This window comes from Magallana gigas, chromosome 6 (assembly GCF_963853765.1).
Source record: "Magallana gigas chromosome 6, xbMagGiga1.1, whole genome shotgun sequence".
Lineage (NCBI taxonomy): Eukaryota > Metazoa > Mollusca > Bivalvia > Ostreida > Ostreidae > Magallana > Magallana gigas.
This window is the reverse complement of record NC_088858.1, coordinates 12,598,710-12,618,844: the sequence shown is the minus strand read 5'-3', so window position 1 is coordinate 12,618,844 and position 20,135 is coordinate 12,598,710. Positions and strand designations below refer to the sequence as shown.

Here is a 20,135-nt window from a genome sequence, read left to right as displayed (position 1 = left end):
CGCTCAGCATAAATGGGAACTTGAGCGGAGTGGACCTAAAACCATTGGCTAGCGAAGATGGTTGTGAATTTATTTCGTACTTTTGGTCTTAAGTATATGTAACAAAGAGAGATATACATGTATATATGTGATTTATATTATATATGTATGAATATATGAGCCAGTTGATGCATCTTCGCATAAACTTTAATTGTAAATTATTTTTTCTTAAGCTGTATCCAGCCACAGTGCTTCCTTATTCAGCTGTCCAAATCTTGACAGTTGTCAGCTGACAGTTGGCTGTCGTATATGGATTTTACATTGGGGGTGGGGTGGGGGTTATACCTACTTTTTCTTATTTTCACTTCATTTTTGTACATACTCCCAAAAAGTCGAGGGGGGGGGGGGGGGAGTGTGCGGCAACTCCTTTGTTAGTTAATTTTCTACATGTAGATTTAAGAATTTTTTTTCGAAAAAAGTGAGCCCCCCCCCCCACCATGCTACGTGCCTGCATATATACATGCATGCATATGCGCTGAAGTTGCGTACATGTTAACACCCTCAACCGCGAATATGCTTCGCCTGTAACTTGACTGCGAAAGCTACCCGGCCGTTCATCGGCAAACATATCTCAATAAAACCAATAAATACATGTTACTAAAATGAGCTTAGTATTTTTTCTTGTATGATATTTAGCTTTTACACCATTGTACATAAAATTTTGTTTCTGTGATTTTGATTTTTTTTACATGTATTTTTTAATCACTAGTAAGTTTACGTTTCGGAAAGATTTATTCTGTAATATTGAAATTCTAAAACGTAAACAAAGAGCACCTGCAGTTTCAGAAATATAGTTCATTAAAAATATGTCGTATAATGAAATAAAGATATGTTAAAATTTTATTAATTTATTTACATATAATTTGTAATTGCTTCAAATCATACAATTCTTAAATGTAAACAAATTTTACAAAACTAACGTCGCGGATGAATATTTCTTTAGTTGATGTAAGTGTCAGATATGGCGACGTACACGGAATATAGTCAAGCAAGTTCTGTGGATTCTTACAGAAATACTCCTAATCAAAATATATCCACTGGACGACAGAACTCCGCGGAAGCACATGTTAGTTTTAATCATAAAAACAAAGAAGAAGAAAAGGACAAACGACAGAAATACTTAACGGCTAAGTATGGACAACACCAAATGATGTTGATTCGTAAGAGATTGGCAGTGGAAGACTGGCTGTATGACAAACTAAGGGAACTGTACGATTGTCAGGTACGAATCTTTAACTGTATTAGCTCTTTTACACTTTTTCTATTTGATTATTCGAAAAAATTAAAAGCACAACGTGACACACATACTTGGATTGATTTTCAAAGTTGATCACTGACAATAAATTGTAGAATGTTTTTTCCCGTGGAAATGATGTTTCTTCAATATTGTCTGATAATATTTTTCATTACCGTTCAAAGAGTGTGACTGTATTAGTCCCTAGCTTGTAGCAAATGGAGGAAAAAGAAATTGTTCTCTTTGCTTAATTCTCTCCACTTTTGATGCTGTCATTTCATTAATTGTGCAATGTTTTATATTATTAAAAATTCTCATTCAGTATTGTGTCATGATGATAGCCCTGTGATCAGTCAAAGGTTTTGAGCCATTTCCTTTACTAATTCATATTTAATGTTCATTTTAATTGCATTGGCAATGATTTGGCAATTTAGTGGGTAGATCCATGTGAAAATTAGCATCCAAAACAGAGATAAAGTGCAGCTGATTTTTTCATGCCCTTGGAATCAAATTATTTATTTAACACAGCTCTGACCTAGTTCTCAGCTTATTTACAGATATTTATGAAAATAAATATGTTGATTATTTTTCAATTAGCAGTTGGTGAATATGTGTGTTCTGCTGATAATTTATGTATACACTAAAACATAAACACCTGTTTTTTCCTTCATCATCTGTTCATTTTTTTTCCCCTCTGAGTTCAAAAATAGTTTTTAAGAAGTGTTTGATTATCTAAATCTGGTGATTAATTCTTGTCATAAAACCCTTTCCATAGTATGTGTAAAGACTTAAAGAGCAATATTTTCCATTTTTATTGGATGTTTCTAAAGCCATGTGCTGAAGTAATTGATGTACTTTATGCATGGTATTCCCCAAGCCATTTCATTTTATGACCAGAGGGAGCTCCTGCAAATTTGAATATAATGCAGCATGCCACTGATTTTTGCTTGAGGTATAAAGACCACTGACAGATGCCCAATGTGTTATTCATGACCAAGAAGCACTTGCTGACCATCTGAGGGTTTTTGTGTAGCTCCAGCTCAGCTGTGTTCATATTTATTAAGATATTCCCCACCCCATAGAATTCAAAGTAAAGGTCCATCCAAGTGCAACCAGGTATTCATGTCACAAAGAGGCAAGGGCGAAAAATATGAATGAAGATAATGGATGATAAGTAAAACAAGTATCTTCCTAGTAATGCAGTCATGTTCTGGGTACCACCCAGTAATTCTGGGCTGGCTTTAATATTCAAGAGTCAAGTGCTGCTTAGATTTCCTCCGTGAAATAGATCCCCATGTTTGTCGTTACACTCACTGCCTCAGACCAATGTTGTTCTCGGTTATCAAGTTTTCCCCTAAACTGCATGCCTGTCTAATTTCTAAGACTTCATTTAGAGAGAAAAATGTAGCATTTTTTAAGAGTCTTTGTTCATTACCATTTGGCATTGGTATGCTGGTATTGCTGGGAATTGTTTTGTGGGGTTTTAATTATGCATGGACCCTGTGATAAATGTGATGTAATGTGGGAGTTGTAAAACAGGTATTGATTTGGAAGGCTACAGCCTCGGATGGATTTACTTACATACATAAATATACAGACACAGTTTTGCCTTAGGAACCAAAGTAACACGCACAACACTCATTGACAATGAACTCTGCAGATTTATCCAAGTTACTAGTGACTGTGTCTTCTTAAAATAGTAGATAGGGATAATCAGTTTTATCACTATTGTATTCATTCAATCCACTTTGTTTTGTGTTCTGTCATTAGGACCATTAAATTTCTTATGCTGAAAGATAATCCATGAGTTATAGAAAGTTACTTGAAAATTATGGGCAGATTTTTTAAAGGTTTGATTATTACAATAAAAGACTTCTTTCTGAAGTAGGATTTAAAAGCATGATCATAATACTACACAGTTTGTCCCTGTCTGAATGCCTAGTCCATTTAACAATGACTGGTTTCCTATCCTAGCTATCCAAAATGACCAAGTTAGCCTTCTCAGTGTATGTATTTGGGTAGTGCTTGATAAGGATGATCTCATACCCACCCTTCGTCAGGGTATTGACGAAATTAAAGCCACACACAATGTATTTAGTTCCTCTGTCCCAGTTCTCGACCAATCAATACTTTTTACTGTGATTTCAATTGATCAGTGGATTGCAGTTTGAAATAGGGTAGAGCTTCTTATTTACACTGCCATTTGGGTGACAGATGGGACAGTTTTGGACTAGGAGGCATACCCCTTTGTTCCTCATGCATTCAGTTTTGAATACCTTTATAATTCAGTAATCACAACAGCTTGCTGTTCAAAATGTGAATTATTTTCATCATCAGTCCATAAACCGATAATGGAACAAAGTGAGAAAAATAAGTTGCTTGACTTGCATCAGGTGTGTTAATGTAAATGAAATGTGGCATCTCTGAATTTTTAGGTTAAAGTTTTTAGAAGACACAAAAAAGATTGGAAAAATCTGAGATCTTTGAATCTAAATTCCACAATAAAGCCTAAAGTAAACATTTTCCAGATCAGCTGGAATACACTTTTTGTGTAGTTTTCCTGAGGGTTTTTTGAGTGCTTGACTTCGATGATTAATCCTAGCTGAAGTTGAAAAATAAAATAAAAAATAGAAAAATAAGAGAGAGAAATGCACGTAAGGGTAAAGCCTATATCAAAGACGTCATAACATCATATATGTGTGTTCTCAAAGAAGGAGTTACTTAAAGTCATGTGTGACTTTTCATATTTAATGATAAAAGGATTGTTGTTTTGTTTATTGCGGTGAAATGTGTAATTAATGCAAAGCCTTAAAACATAATAATCTTCTGAGTCAGTCAAGACGACATCCAAAAGAAATGCACCAAAGAAAAGGCATTTGGTTTTGCAGGATGTCATAAGGAAGTGCACGACAGTGCATGGTGTGTACAGTGGCAATTATAAATCAAAAGCAAAAAGACTGATATGGAAAAAATGTATCAGGATATATCTCTCACATACTGTTGGCTGTGCCCTTTATAATCTAAAGATCTGAAGTGTTTAAGTTGAACAGAGTAAACAGTTGGGTATCCGTTGATAAGGTCAGTCAATAGTAAGAAGGAAATAATTCTGCTAATTCATGTGTCTATGTGTTGGGGGCTTGTCACCTGTACAGGAGAGAGAATTCCCTGGTCTGCTTGCCCTCAAGCCAACGATGATAAAATGTGTGAGTGTACCTGTCCCATGAGTGTACCTGTCCCAGCGCAGAGCCTGTGTCCAGGGCCGGTCCCCAGGTGGACATTAATCTGCGGTGTTATGCTGAAGTTGTCAAACGTCTCCACTTAAACCAAACAGATCCTACCTATTAACAAACTACAGCGGAAATTGTTGTTCCCTTGTAAAAAAGAAACTTGTAAATTATTTAGCAGTTTTTTTTCTTCTTTGGATAAAACGAGATCTAGACCGTATGTGCTTTAATGAAGAAAACCTTTATTCTATTTCATGCAGTTCTTATAAACTGTGAAAGTTTGACAGCTTTCATTAGCATTATAATGAACATTTTGTTATCAATCACATCTAAAAGTGCTTGATGTTTTGAAGCATTGCATGTCATCTTTCAAATCCTGCCTTGTAGTAGGGAAGATCCTGGCAATCTATTTTCATAAAGAAACAGGAGATTAGTGTTGTAGGTTTATCAACATCAGTTACACAAGCTGTGACCTTGGCAGGGTGGGTATACATCTATGGGAGAAAGGTCGCTGAAGACAGAGATAATAAAAAACAAACAACTCTTTCAAAAACAGTGTCTTATCAAGCTGTAATTGAATGTACATAAAACATTACACTAATACATTTGTTTATGGAAGAACCCAGGCCCCTAAACACTAGATCCCTTCAGCACAGAATGTCAATAAAAACAGAGAGAAATGGGGAGTCATGATCGAATGTTTCTGGGCATAAAATAAGAGTAATGTTTAACAGCGTCTCTCTTTTTTTGTTTGGCAATTTTATCCAGCGATAAAGTGTGTGATAAGTGTCGCAATATGACATTCTCCAGATTGGGAGATACTCTTGTGCTATAACATTTTTAATGTAAATCCACATGCTTTTGTAGGATGACAGCGACGACCATGACTGCAAACTAGATCTAGAGGATGTATTAAATCTAGACACAGATGTTGAACGAAGAGAATATGCACAGGTAAACTGCTTATGAAATGCCGATATACTCATAAACATAGGGCAGACACTTAACGCTGAACATACATAGCAAGTTGGCGCAAATAAACGCAGAGCTGAGAATGTAATAAAAAACCTCTTTTGTGCTTTTATTTAGCTATCATTTAACAAATGTTTGAGCAATTAAAGAATATTACATGTTAAAAAATGTTGCACCCACTACCCAACATATTAATTCCTGAATTCCTCCAAAGTGCTGCTACCATCAATGTTTCAGATGTAAAGTTTATTGATGTTGTGATTTCTTTTTCCAGAGAGAGCTGGTGAATGCACAAGTATCAAGGGAGGAGGTAGAGGTAAGCCATAAAACAGCTCATATATATTTCACACTTGATTGACAAGCCTTATTTAATGGAACAATCTAACGGATTTGTCAATAGTTTTCTCATTTTCTTCTATGCAACCCAGCGAACAAATTGTAAATTACTAGTGCAAACCATCTGAACTATCTAATTTTCTGTGCAATGTTCTGCATAAAAATCTTAGAGATGTCTGGCAGATTGCTCAGTCTGGCAGTTTGTGGGAAGTCTGTCTGAGCTGATGAAACTTGCCCCTTATTCATTGCCCTTTTTTGTGGGACATCACCCTTGACTTACCATAGGCCACTAAATGCTTTGTACATAAGCACATGCACTATTTTTGAAAGAAAAAAAAATTGTTAAATTTCTAAGAAAATCAAATGATTTAAGGAGGTATTGGACACCTCCACATTGTGACGTACATGATTGTTTTCGTAATAAATAAAAAATTATCTTTAATCTGACACTGTAACGGTTTATTTTTACTTCGTGATGTCTATAACACTGTATCACATTAAGATAAAGCATCAGCTACTGATCTTCAGGTAATGAGTTAAAATCTCACTGGGGTTTTTACAATTTTTACCGTTTGAATAAATTTTTTAAAGTTCATTTTATGGTAAAATATGGTACTATTTGAAAATTTTATAGAGGGTTACTGTCTTCCAGATATGATGTACTTTTACCCACATTAATATATCAAAGTGTCCCACACTCCCATACCACCTTTAATGAAAATTTGAAAAAAAAATATTTTGTCATGCTTTTGCACACTACCTAATTAAATGTTGGAGAAATTTGAAACTTGTATTTCCCCCTCTAATCAAGTGTGTACAAGTGTTAGCAATCTTGAATTCAGTCTCCTTGCATGGGAAGAAATTTTCTCAGACATGTGCAGAGAGATTTTATCTATTTTGGTAAATTTAGATTCGTTTGAAATTAATGTCTCTATATTTTTGTTTTTCAGAGGTTCATAGATGAACTGATAAAGAAATCAAAAACATTATAAGAGATGTTTTTGGTCACAGTGTGCTTGTGAAAGAATGCAAGAGACAGTGAATATCTCATCAGGGACTAAATACACTTCAGCAAACAACACAAAACAGGAGTTCATCCCAGGTCAAACTTTTGACACACACTGTACTCATTCTCGTCTACTCAGCTACAATTTTTTTGTATAGTTTTTAGAATCAACAGTATTCATTCACATAAAAAGAACCTATTCAAGTCATGTAAGAAACTGTTAAGACCAGATACCATTTTTTTTAAAATTACACCAAGAATAAATGCTGTCATTTCTATACCATTTGATTTTAATGTACAGTACATTTCATGTTTTGGCATTTAATTAATATACATGTAAATGTGTATATGTATATTATAAGAAATTTTTATAAGTGCTTGAATTAAAGATGCTTTTTGGTCCAGATGGGTGGGTATAGTTTTAGAAGCCAATATTCATTTATTTTTTTTTGTTTATTTTTTTATTTGGTGGTTGGGGGTATTGATACTAGGTAAGCATATTTGAAAAGCAAGGCAGACTTGAACAGTTTTAGTTATATGATTATACTTATTCTCAATGCATATAACGATCTTCCCAAAGTGCTAAATATCTGTATTTTCTACCTTCTGTTTCTACATTTAAGGCTTAAATTTGTGAAAATTTACAGTTGTTTGGAGGCAATTTTTACCTATTTTCCAAATTTTACCATCTTTAGCTCCATAATTAGAGTTTGGTAGTTCTCTATATACCCCAAGAACCCTATTGAGCCTGATACCAAGAAGAAAAATGAGCAGCAGAAGACACTAAATGTATGATTTTCTAATGGCACTCAAGAATGCACTTCCTTATATGGGACTAATTTTATGTTCAATATATATACCTCAGCTTCTTACGAAATCCCTCCATTTTTCCTCCAGAGCTGCTTAAGAGGTAGATTACATGTATGTGCTCTCTCATTTGGTTCATTTTAAGTAACCAGCACTTGAATTACTTTATAAATTATCGCTAATTATTTGTATAAACTGCCCTTGGTCTGACATTTATTTAAGATAATCTCTCTTGATTCACTTTTGCCCCTATGACCTTAAATGTTATTGAAGGTAACGTTAAACAAACAATTCAGTGATAAAACATGTGTACAGTTGTGGCGCAATTCACAACAGTGAAAACTATTACTTTGTGTCAGAAATGGAGAGTGAGGTTTAACACGTGATCCTCTCAGTTTTATATATTGTAAAGTTAGATGTTGTTTTGGACATTTAAATTCAAGTATTTACACCTAGGTTTCAGTTTATTTGTGTGTGTGTGTGCATTTTTGCATAGGTTTTATATATTACCGGGTCTCGAATAATCAAAATTATGAGTTAAAAACCTTCATTGTCATATAAATTTTCTTGTTCAAAAGTAATTGTTGTCTAATAAGAAACACGATGTTTGAATTTAGTTTCTGTGTATACTAGTAATTGGCCTTGATTTTGTAGGTTGTCACCTTTGGGTTGTGATTTTACATGCTCTAAGTAGTCCCTCCACCAAGTCCTTAATTCATTCCACATTTTATCCCCCTCCCTTTCACAAACATTTTCTCTCGTTTTAAACTGAAATAATTCAAAGACGTACATTTACCTGCCGTTTTATGTGTGACTTTTTTGTTGATTTTTTTTCATATTTTTTTCTTTTTGGTAGAATACAGTCGCATAAATGATGTTAGTTGAAAAAGTTTGCAAGTTCATTGTAAATAAATCAAATGTACTGGCCTTTTAAGATGTAATTTCAGCAATAATTATCATTTGTTTTATGAGCTATGTGCCAATATACTCATTGTATACAAAATTGTTTCATTGTTTTGCTGTACATTGGCATTTTTATTAATTTTCTGATTTATCTTTGAGATTTAATTAATTTTCTGTAATCCACATGTATTTATATTGATCTTGTTAATACATATTCATTTTTTTTAATGCATTTTACATATTTTGCCAATCTGACATTTAACTTCATTTTCCTTTTGAAAGCATCTTACACAACATCTTTTGGGGCTATTTTCATTACCTTTTCTAAAAATCATTAACATATTCTTCAGACACACTACCATGTACACTTGACATAAACTTGACATAAACTTATTTTAAGCCATTTGTATTTCATTTTTGTTTTTTGAATTTTGTTAAAATATTAACAAGCACAAAAAAAATCATTCTATAGGCAAGAGTAAAATCATGTAAACTTGAGATGTATTTTTATGTATTAGTTTATGAAAATGAATAAGCAAAGATGAAAAGGCAACTAAAAGAAAAGCATAAAAATATGAAGTAACATCTCACAAAGTGTATATATGTATATACATAATATTTATGTAAGTCATTTCAAATTTTTGTGTTGTCACGGTAACATCATCACATGACCACTATGTCTCCTTGGCGACAGGAACATCCTGTCCTGACTAGTCACAGTTTCTTTGTATGTTTTCTATACTGCTGATACCTTTTGCATGTTTAAGATTAGGTGATTTTTATTACAGCAATAATTTGTTTAAGGTTTCTGTAGAAGATTTGATTTTACAATAAAAAACAATTTTGATTTTAGCAATTCTTTGTGTTTTAGCTACTAGATTTTGTGTGGTACTTATTACAATACCCTCAGTCATGAAAGATTTCCTTCAACTTCAAACCAGTTAAAATAACTTCAATTCACATAGCTCAGTATACGAGAGGAACTGGCTTTTGCTTCTAAGTTACATATGGATTTGAGATATGAATATCTACAGTACCGACCAGACCCAACCTAACAGAAAGTAAACCTCAACTAAACCCTGGGTTTACTAGAATGGACCCAGAGTAAACCCAAAGTTGACAGAGAGTAAACCCCAACCTGAGGCGAGTTCAACAAAGCCAGTGCTTGTCAAAATTCCTTATACCCACAACACAAACTTGGGCAAGCGCTCTGTTGAATTCGCTGCAGATGTACACCCTTGAAAGCAGATGCAAACTTTGTATTCGGAATATACAAGGGGCAGGAATTACAGAAATAGGATGGCAAGATAAAAGACAGGTCTACTTCACACTTTTGTGTACAGTTGACTCCAAAAGCAATTTCCAAGTAAACCCAGAGTAAACCCCAAAAGTAAACCAGGGGTTTAGTGGGGTTTACTCTGGTGTTTGGTTGGGTCTGATAACTCAGATTGGTACTGTAGGTACTATATGTGATAATAATTTAAGAGGAATTCAAAGAGAAATTACCATTTAATACATTTATAAACAATAGAATGCTTTCTCTGGTGGTTCATACAAGCTGTGAGGATTGCAATCATTGCGGAAAATAGTAAAATGACCCACATCATGATAATGAACCTTAATTTCTTTTAGCAATACATGCTTCTTCATACCTGCATGAACCACCATAGAAAATATATTTGTTTCATTTAATGTAGCTCATCGTAGTGATAATAAAACTATGCACAGTAAATGATGTTGGCCATTACTTTTATCAGACATCATAAAACAATTTAAAAATGAAATCACTGTTGTATACATGTAAATTTATGCATGATAAAAAGAAGTCCAAATAACTTATACAATAAATAAACAATACACTGGGTTGTAAGATTTACAATTAACACAGTTAATCAACTTGTATGAACAGTACTTTTATAATGATGAGTAAAGGCGGCATAATAACAATACATTCCAATAAATATGGACCCTGACCGAACTGGACCCAGAATCATTGCTTTCGTCCCATAGGCCTGGGGGAATTCTATCAGAGTCACATAACACTGAAATATCAGTAGTACTATCATTGGAATATACAGATGTCTTATTCTGTGTGAAAGACGGAGTTGGTTGGATTCACTGAAGGATTGTGGGTAATCCAAGATGTAGCCCAAGTGGAACAGCAAAGGAATGTTGTAGCTCACCATCTACAGAGAGAAGATTTGTATGGAATGATTACATGATTCATACCAGTTGGTTTATATACTGGTACTTTTCAACAAATACAGGCATATGTGGTTAATTATAATGATTATGAATTGTGCACTTTTTAAAATATCAAACGGACCTCAATTTTCTCAACATCCAAGTCAAATAATGAAAGTTATAATGGGGATATTTACTGTAACCCTGTATCTATAGTCTCTTATATTAATACATCAACTAAGTAATTTTTTTAAGTTACACATACCGGTACATGTGCCAATACAAATTATTCATACGGTAAATACATTATCATCCAATCTATTTAGTTTTTTAAGATAAATCTAACCATAAACAACTAAATTCCTATTAGAGATCTCTCTTTCACTTCTTACTTGAAATATTCCATAAACATAAGTAAGGGATCCTGGCAGTAGGGCTCCTTTAACATAAAGTCCCCACACAAACATCAAGCCTGTGTGGCCATCGATCACCTCCGCCATAAACCAAGGGCCTTCAAAGACATTCAATAGCATCGCAAAATCAATATGGAGAGTACTGATTCTATTTTTTTAAAAGAACTACTTTAAGTGTCTCATATTTACTATACAGAAATTCAATTTTCAACAAGTGAGTGTAAAACTGGTTCTATATATTTTGAAGAACTACCTTTAATGTATTAACTTGTATATTAAGAGCGTACATTATTTTGTGGAAATTCATTTTTTAAAAGGTTGGAATCTGATTTAACATATTTCAAAATCATAAATAATTTTACATGCATACATGCAGAACATTTACCGTAAGTAGGTAGTAACGTTATTAATTTAGCTGTTCAGCCAAAGAAAATACACAGTCATTTGTAATATGTTTACAGTATTCTCATGTTATATGTACTTTAAGTTATATCAAAAGAGTGAATGAATAAATGTTATTTTGGGAGATAATGCTCATATAGTTTCCTTACCTATCATGATATATGTTGTAAAGCAGGTTAAAATTAGGAAGATTTTGGTCGCCTTAGATACAAGCCACACTCTCCTGATCCATCGGTTTATAAAATTCTTTATGAACCTTCCAGGTAGTGCATCACCTAGGAAAAAAGGTGTTCAAACTAAAAAATGAACTTTTATGGCCACCATGGTATAATTTGAATACCCTGAATACTACTTTATTAGCAATCAGTAATCTGCAAGATATCAATCTCACAATATAATTTAACCATTCACAAAGCTTGAAATGCTTGAAATGATTTTTTACATTTCATTTATGGTATGCAACAGTGCACCAGTTCATTGTGCAAGTTGAATTGCTCTGTTTTTACAAGCTTTTGCTTTTACATCTTTTACTTGTAGTGATAGCTAGTACAACTAAATTACTTTTACAGCTTGTGAAAAAACATCCAAGCTTTTAGATAAAAGGTTTGTTTTGCATTTTTTAGTCCTCTAAACAAGTTTAATGATATGCAAATGCACAGTGAATCTCTACCTTGTAGCTTTAAGGATCTAATGTCAGCACATTTCCTCAAGAGGCACAGCACTAGAACATACACAACAGCAAGAAAATAGAACAAGAGCTTTCCCTGTAAAATAAATACATTTGATAAACCCTATAAATCACACATGTACTGTATTGCAAGATACATAATGTATTGGCAACGAAATCTGAATTACGACTATAATAATTTGTGCAATCTGAGTCTGATATTTCATGATTCAATGATACATGGTGTTTTTTTAATCACGATACTTACAATAAAAAGAAAGTCCACCATGAGCACAATACGTGCCAGAATTGGAAATGGTTCAGTGGTTCCATCCAGGGAGAATAACTGAGATTTCTCTTTGATGGTGAACCCATTTTCCTTAAACAGATGTACTGTCATTAAACTTACATTTACCAGCATTTGTAATCATGACAATCAAAAGATTTCATCTCAAGTATTGACATCATACTTCATAGCCATTAAAAGGTATATATATAAAAACAAAGCTCGTAGTGAATGATGCACTACAGGGAATAGGCTTGTATAAAACATGTGTTTTTGAAATTTTAAAATAAATACCAGTATTTTAATAAAGTTCTTATCATAATGAACAAGATATCTGTGAGCCAATGCTCACTAGTGATACCCCCGCTCTGATGTGAATATGCAAAATAATCAAAGTCGACATTTAACAGAAAGCTGGCATCCGATTGGTACAGAAATATATCCCACTATATGGCATGCCTATACAAATTTTGTGTAAAAATTTCAAGCATCTCCGATAAATAGCTGCTGAGAAATCTTTGACGAAAATTTGTTTGAAAATTTTGGTTAAAAAATAAGCAAAGTCGTCATTTAACAGGAAGTTGATGTCCGATTGATACAAAAATATATCCCACAATATGGCATGCCTAAACAAATAGTGTGTTAAAATTTCAAGCATCTGCGATAAATAGTTGCTGAGAATTCTTTGACGGAAATTTGTTTGAAAATTTTGGCAAAAAATAAACAAAGTCGTCATTTAACAGGAAGTTGACGTCTGATTGGTACAGAAATATATCCCACTATATGGCATGCCTATACAAATTTTGCGTAAAAATTTCAAGCATCTCCGATAAATAGCTGCTGAGAAATCTTTGATGAAAATTTGTTTGAAAATTTTGGCAAAAAATAAACAAAGTCATTATTTAACAGGAAGGTGACGTCCGATTGATACAAAAATATATCCCACGATATGGCATGCCAAAACAAATAGTGTGTTAAAATTTCAAGCATCTGCGATAAATAGCTGCTGAGAAATCTTTGAGGAAAATTTCTTTGAAAATTTTTGCTAAAAATAAACAAAGTCCTCATTTAACAGGAAGTTGACACCCGATTGGTACAGAAATATATCCCACTATATGGCATGCCTATACAAATTTTGTGTAAAAATTTCAAGCATCTCCAATAAATAGCTGCTGAGAAATCTTTGACAAAAATTTGTTTGAAAATTTTGGTTAAAAAATAAGCAAAGTCGTCATTTAACAGGAAGTTGATGTCCGATTGATACAAAAATATATCCCACAATATGGCATGCCTAAACAAATAGTGTGTTAAAATTTCAAGCATCTGCGATAAATAGTTGCTGAGAATTCGTGACGGAAATTTGTTTGAAAATTTTGGCAAAAAATAAACAAAGTCGTCATTTAACAGGAAGTTGACGTCTGATTGGTACAAAAATATATCCCACGATATGGCATGCCTATACAAATACTGTGTAAAAATTTCAAGCATCTGCGATAAACAGTTGCTGAGAAATCTTTGACGAAAATTTGTTTGAAAATTTTGGTTAAAAAATAAGCAAAGTCGTCATTTAACAGGAAGTTGACGTTCAATTGGTACAAAAATATATCCCACGATATGGCATGCCTAAACAAACACTGTGTTAAAATTTCAAGCATCTGCGATAAATAGTTGCTGAGATAAATGCGACAGAAATTTTTGTTACGGAGGGACAGACAGACGGACAGACAGACAGACACACAAGGGTAAAACAGTATACCCCCTCTCCTTCGGAGCGGGGGTATAATTACAAGTACCAAAATCTTACAGCCAATGAATAAATACCTAAAATTCTTTTCAATATAAATATCAAGTTATAGTAATGAAATTTCTAAAAATCGGATCCACCATATGGTACCTGTATTTCAACATTCAGATTTATACAATACATAATCTGTACCTTGACCACAGCCGTGATATGATGTAGACCACTTTTGAATTGCTCAGGTTTCCATGGTAACACATACAAGGGTCCTTTAACATTCTGAGCCTCTCCAATCTTAACTTTATCAATGTAAAGGTCAACTGTTAAGGTATGTGAGGGTGGAAATATCAACAGCCTACAAATATCAATATTGCATCAAATTAGCAACATTTTTAAAAACAATTTCTTAAGTAACTGCTATTACAGTAAATGAGAGTTTTACATATAAAAATATTAAAATATATATACAAGTATAAAATCCTTTTCCTCCAATAACTTTAAAAATCTCTCTCTCTCTCTCTCTCTCTCTCTCTCTCTCTCTCTCTCTCTCTCTCTCTCTCTCTCTCTCTCTCTCTCTCTCTCTCTCTCTCTCTCTCTCTCTCTCTCTCTCTCTCTCTCTCTCTCTCTCTCTCTCTCTCTCTCTCTCTCTCTCTCTTAAACACATGGGATAATGAAAATATGAAAAACATAAATACAAAAATGTTTGACGACTGCTACAAAATCACTGCTATCAATTAGGGTCTTGAAATGCAGGGCACATTCCTATTTCTAAATGACTACCGGAAATTTTTGGATTCTTGGAAAAGACCAGTCTGACTCTGATTAAAATGAAATCTTAAACTAGTTCCTTTATTTTGATGGCCCATGCAACAATCAAAGAAAAGGAACCCGAGGAGGGTCTAAATTAAATCAGACTGGGAAAAGACAGATGCATAAAGCATTGCTTCAGACTGGGAAAAGACAGATGCATAAAGCATTGCTTTACACGTACCTGATATGAGTAGAGGTTACTTTCTGTGGTGCTGGAAATCTTGCATGCTGTGGATTAGTAAAAATGATGACTGGCTCTTCATGGAAAGCTTGGTCTGAGAAGGCCATTACATTGCTGTCCACTGCTACAATTCTGTACCTGATTTTAAAAAAATGGTTATGTATAAGCAAGAGGATCGTGGGCAACATCACTCACCTGAGCAGCATCTCAAGCAAATTCTTGAACCCCTTTCTAATTTTTGTCATAAAACTCTTATCTCATTTAGGATAAAGAGAGTGTTTGGGGGGGGGGGGGGGGGGGGAGTATTCTGGGGGGGGGGGGTAAGATTAGGTGGTACAAAAATTGTCAAAATATCAATCTGCCCTATATACAAATATGCATAATAACATCACATTTTCTACAATTGTATAATGAGATTTACAGACAGTTACAAGATGTTATATCGGTATATGTATATGCTTAATACGGCACTTCTCAAATTCTACGAAAATTGAGCTAAAATGAAATCTAATGATTCCACAGTATTCAAGTTTAATTTGCTTTATGTGATCAAGACCCCACATTTAGGGAGAGAGCTATCAGAGACCCTGGCCCATGGCTTCACAGTTAGCTATCAGGGACTCTGGCCCATGGCTTCACAGTTAGCTATCAGGGACTCTGGCCCATGGCTTCACAGTAAGCTATCAGGGACCCTGGCCCATGGCTTTACAGACAACTTTTTCAGATACTACCTACATCCTGTTGTGTTTCCAGTCTCCCAGCTCCAGTTCATAGGTCCCTGTTTTGTGCCTGGTATGCAAGCCTGATAGATGGAGATGTCCGCAGAAGTATGCACTGGCATTTCTAGAAAACGATAAAGCTATAGAAGAAGAAAGGGTCGCTTTTCTTTAACTCAATAAAAAATTGGCATCTTCTTATTTTTTTGAATGTCTATGCTTCATAGTGTCCTTGAAAACTATGCCCCATCAAAATCAATTGATGTCCACAACAATTAAGATGCAAAAAAAGTAAACTTTAAAGAAATCAGGACAACCTACTGTAATCAAATGAGAGACATAATACCTCATTAGTTGACGGATGTTGGATCCATCTTTAGTGATGATGAGAGAAGTTGGATAATGTCCAAACCAAAAGGTCATGTTGCTTGAACTACTTTCCAGGGACATCTTATTCAGTAAATTTATTTGTTTCTAAAAAGTAATACAAGTATTTTTACAAATTAATTTTAACATTCTTGTTCAAAGAATCAAATTCCTGACTGCTCTAGTTTCTCTTTATGTATAAATCTGTAACAACTGTTTCTATATATAGGTGTTCAAGCAGAATAGACGGTGCTTTAATAACAGTAAAACACAGTTATAGCCAATTGCTAGGGAAAATTTAATTTTGTTTTTTCATAAAAATAATTCTAATATGTACTCGGTATCCTTTCTGTTGATGATAAGTTCTTAGTTGGAATGAAGCTGACTTTACTGTAAGTGTGAGTTTGTTATACGCATATTCAATGAAACTGTGTTTACTGTACATCAAATGTGACAGGGAATAGAACAAGATTTATTTACCTCTCTGAGAATTCCAATAAAGTTAAATGGTCGCCTCGGTCCAGGGTTTGGTGTGGCATCCATGGCAATGAAACTGTACTCCCCAAACTTCAGCTTGTGTGTGTATTTGTATGAGGAAGGATTTGTCTCCCCTTGTCCAGAGTATGTTCTATAAAAGATTCATATAACTGGTAACTAAGATATAAAAATGGGTGGATATAAGAAAAAAAACAACTGGTATTAAATTGATTTTTAAAATTTGAACACAGTAAAGGACACCCTGTGCATGCATTTGCATTACAAGAAAATAACAGACATATCAAAGGAAGAAGACAAACCTGAAAAGATTTTTTTTGTGATCCAAATCTGGTACATTGAATGCATCTACAAAGATAAAATGTATCAGTGTATAAAATAATTCACAACATAAGGCCAAAAAAACTAACATCAAATTTAAAGTAAAATGCAATGTTTGAAATGCCTTCCCAACTATAAATTAACCTACTTCATACCTGTTCAGACCAGCAGCTACTTTCACATATGAACAAGTTTTCAGATTAATCCATACAGTATAGTTTCAATGTTTAATAAATGTACACAAAATTTTGTCTACAGACGGACATACAGACAGATGGACATGGTACAGTATACCTCAAACTTTCATTGGTGGGTATAATAATCAACTTTACTTGCATTTGATAGAATACTAGTAATTCTAAAATTGACCAGAAACACAGGGTGTAAAGGTTCAGAGAGGTAGAGAGAGTATAAAACAACAGAAGGGAGTAGGGAAGTTGATGCTGGATAGGATGATTTTGAAAATGTAAATCACTATCAGGACACAGAAAATATATTCACCATGATTTCCTCTTACATCCAGCCACTTCACATTATTGTTATACTTTTGACATAAGGTGATTACTTCTTCATAACGTTTCCATTCTTCAATAAATTGTGTCGAGCCTCTCTGATTTTTATATTTAGCATCAGTCAAATCTCCTTAAAAAAAAAATCAAAATTTAAATATAATTTGTCTAAAAATAATGAAATACACCATGGTAATTTAATTCTCATTTAAAAAAAAATAAACATTTTATTTTTGCCCTTTCCTCCTAATTATCAAGGAGCTTAATCTTAATAATAAATAGTATCTATATGAAGAGATTTGTCTTAGGGCAATTCTTAATTAAATGAAGCAAATCTTAAAGAAATGTCTTTGGTTGAAAAATTATCAAATGAAAATAGCCAAGTATGCAGTATTGTTGTTATAATACCTGTCACAATAAAAAGCTCTGGTGCTATTTTCGGAAGATGATGTTGGCAAAATTTGGCTAAGTCTTCAGGCCTCTTTGGGTCTTGAAACTTACTAACATGGATATCTGAGAGCTATGAAAATAAAGATTGAATGAAGAGGAAAATTAATAATCAAATAAATTAATTATAGAAGAAAATAATACTAAAAAAATCTCCACTACCATTGAAAGCAAAAATGATTGCAATGGACCCCTCTCAGTAACTGTGGTACTGCTTTTATGCTGGGCAAACTTTGGGTAAATATTAGCTGGAGGATATATTAAAAAACTGATGTAACTTCATCTTCCAACAATTTACATTTGCCCTGCAAAAGAGCAGTATTGCAGTTAGCTGCATGTCTGAAGCTCAGTCTAAAAAAATTTGGATGGACAACCTGGGAGCTACAGTGCCTTTCATAGTAAAAAGCCGCAATTTACGGTTTACAAAAACTCCGCTAGTTTTGGATTGATTAACCTTATCTACACACAAATCCTGGGGGAAAAAAATACTACCATAAAATTTTCAGGTAATTTACTATTGATTCAGTAGTAAATTACCTGAAAAATGTCTGATATTGTCTCTTTAGATCCATTTGCCTCAGACTTTCTCTGAAACATGGTAACTGACAACGGAAAATGAAGTATGTTAATTCACGTCAAGATCAAGAGTCACCATTTTTACAGGTAAACAAACTGCACCTCTTCAATTTACGGGGCTGGTAATGGTGTTTAATATAATGATTTGATTTGAACATATTTTATTGTATACATATATATAAGATAAATATACAAATGGTTTGGACACAAGTTCTGACAACTTACTAGGTCTTTACCATTAAATAGAAAAATTATACAAAACTTACAACTATTATTGCATGATATAGAATTGTTATTATGATAAATGAAAATAAGTGATATATACGAGAATATGAAACATGCACATAAACTATATTAAACAAATCTACCAGTTTCGTTGATGTACAATTAAACTAATGAGAATATCTGCTTGTTAATATCAATGGATAATGACTTATTGCCTCATAATAAAAGATGAGTATTAATTATATGAAAATGATCTAGTTGTAGCAGATTAAGTAAAAAATGATTTCTAGCGATTGTATAATTTTTGCATTTGAGAAAAAATGGTAAGCATCTTCAGGTGATCCACACCGACAATTACCGCTTTCTATAATATTTATTTTGTGTAAATCATAATTGAGTATGCAATTGTGTCTTAGTTAAATATAATATCAGAGGCAAGTTAATTGGCAATATCTGCAGTGTAATGTCCAAGGATATTTTTTGGGGGGAATCAAATATTCAGAATGTGTTTTAAAATAAGGTTAATCAGTCAAAAACTAGCGCAATCTATGTGCGCTGTAAATTGTAGATTTTTATACTAAAGGAAGCACAGTAGCTCCAAGATCATCCATCCAATTTTTTCAGACCTGCAGCTATACCACAGAAACTGTGAATGGATCTTTTTAGAGAAGCTTCACAGAAATCAGGGTTTTGATACTTTGAGTTACTATTTCATTATGGTGTAAAAATTATGGCAGAAAAAGTGTATTTGTTTCAACACTCAATCACTTGTAATTTACGAGACGCAAAGAGCCAGATAACTGAGTTATTCATAATTGGTTTAACATGATGAAATAGGTATGAAATTATTGCATCACATCAGTAAGCGATTTGAAATATAAGATTTGATCCATATTAATGTCCCTAAAATAAAACAGCCTTAAAACTTAAAATCTTATTAGCTTAAAATATTTGAAAAGTTTCATTCATGTCTTTCTCTTTTTGTATCACTATCATTACTGAAATCAAGTTTTTATACCTGTACAAACCACCATAAATTTACATCATCTCCATTCAAATGAATTATATTTCTGTCAGTGGGATATATTCCTCCATGGTCCGTGTTCACAACGTTCTGTATCAACCCAATCAGTATACAGAAACATGCGACAAACATTAAACTGATCGCAAATAATTTCATTGAAACACTTTTAATTCTTTTTTAAGGAACATCAGAAGAAAGTACACGAAACCGGGCGGTTTTCTGTTGCAATAGTGATAATCATAGGAAGTGAA

General features: G+C 33.4%; 2 protein-coding genes across 2 annotated transcripts; one reads left to right on the top strand and one right to left on the bottom strand.

Annotated features, from left to right (window-relative positions):
• Positions 1 to 967: 967 nt before the first annotated feature.
• Positions 968 to 9,373, top strand: LOC105322152 (protein phosphatase 1 regulatory subunit 14C). The gene is made up of 4 exons (XM_011420692.4): positions 968 to 1,261; positions 5,365 to 5,451; positions 5,744 to 5,785; positions 6,756 to 9,373. Exons 1-4 carry the CDS (start codon positions 1,001 to 1,003, stop codon positions 6,795 to 6,797), a joined length of 432 nt encoding a protein of 143 aa, XP_011418994.3. The 5' UTR covers positions 968 to 1,000; the 3' UTR covers positions 6,798 to 9,373.
• Positions 9,374 to 10,305: 932 nt separating this feature from the next.
• On the bottom strand, positions 10,306 to 20,130 carry LOC105322154 (transmembrane protein 62). The gene is made up of 14 exons (XM_011420694.4): positions 19,879 to 20,130; positions 18,021 to 18,132; positions 17,605 to 17,745; positions 17,085 to 17,130; positions 16,768 to 16,915; positions 16,268 to 16,395; positions 15,941 to 16,048; positions 15,206 to 15,343; positions 14,410 to 14,569; positions 12,456 to 12,566; positions 12,191 to 12,284; positions 11,670 to 11,795; positions 11,098 to 11,216; positions 10,306 to 10,707 (listed from the first exon to the last, which is right to left on the bottom strand). Exons 1-14 carry the CDS (start codon positions 20,038 to 20,040, stop codon positions 10,414 to 10,416), a joined length of 1,887 nt encoding a protein of 628 aa, XP_011418996.3. The 5' UTR covers positions 20,041 to 20,130; the 3' UTR covers positions 10,306 to 10,413.
• Between the last annotated feature and the right edge of the window lie 5 nt (positions 20,131 to 20,135).

What these genes read in the sequence shown, in the direction of transcription:
- LOC105322152 (XM_011420692.4), top strand. Translation starts at nt 1,001, where the DNA reads ATGGCGACGTACACGGAATATAGTCAAGCAAGTTCTGTGGATTCTTAC. An exon ending in GGGAACTGTACGATTGTCAG is followed by an intron (nt 1,262 to 5,364) that starts GTACGAATCTTT and finishes ATGCTTTTGTAG; the next exon opens with GATGACAGCGACGACCATGA. An exon ending in AACGAAGAGAATATGCACAG is followed by an intron (nt 5,452 to 5,743) that starts GTAAACTGCTTA and finishes TTCTTTTTCCAG; the next exon opens with AGAGAGCTGGTGAATGCACA.
- LOC105322154 (XM_011420694.4), bottom strand. Translation starts at nt 20,040, where the DNA reads ATGAAATTATTTGCGATCAGTTTAATGTTTGTCGCATGTTTCTGTATA. An exon ending in AGAGCTTTTTATTGTGACAG is followed by an intron (nt 17,746 to 18,020) that starts GTATTATAACAA and finishes TTTTTTTTTAAG; the next exon opens with GAGATTTGACTGATGCTAAA. An exon ending in GACTGGAAACACAACAGGAT is followed by an intron (nt 15,344 to 15,940) that starts GTAGGTAGTATC and finishes TTTTAAAATCAG; the next exon opens with GTACAGAATTGTAGCAGTGG.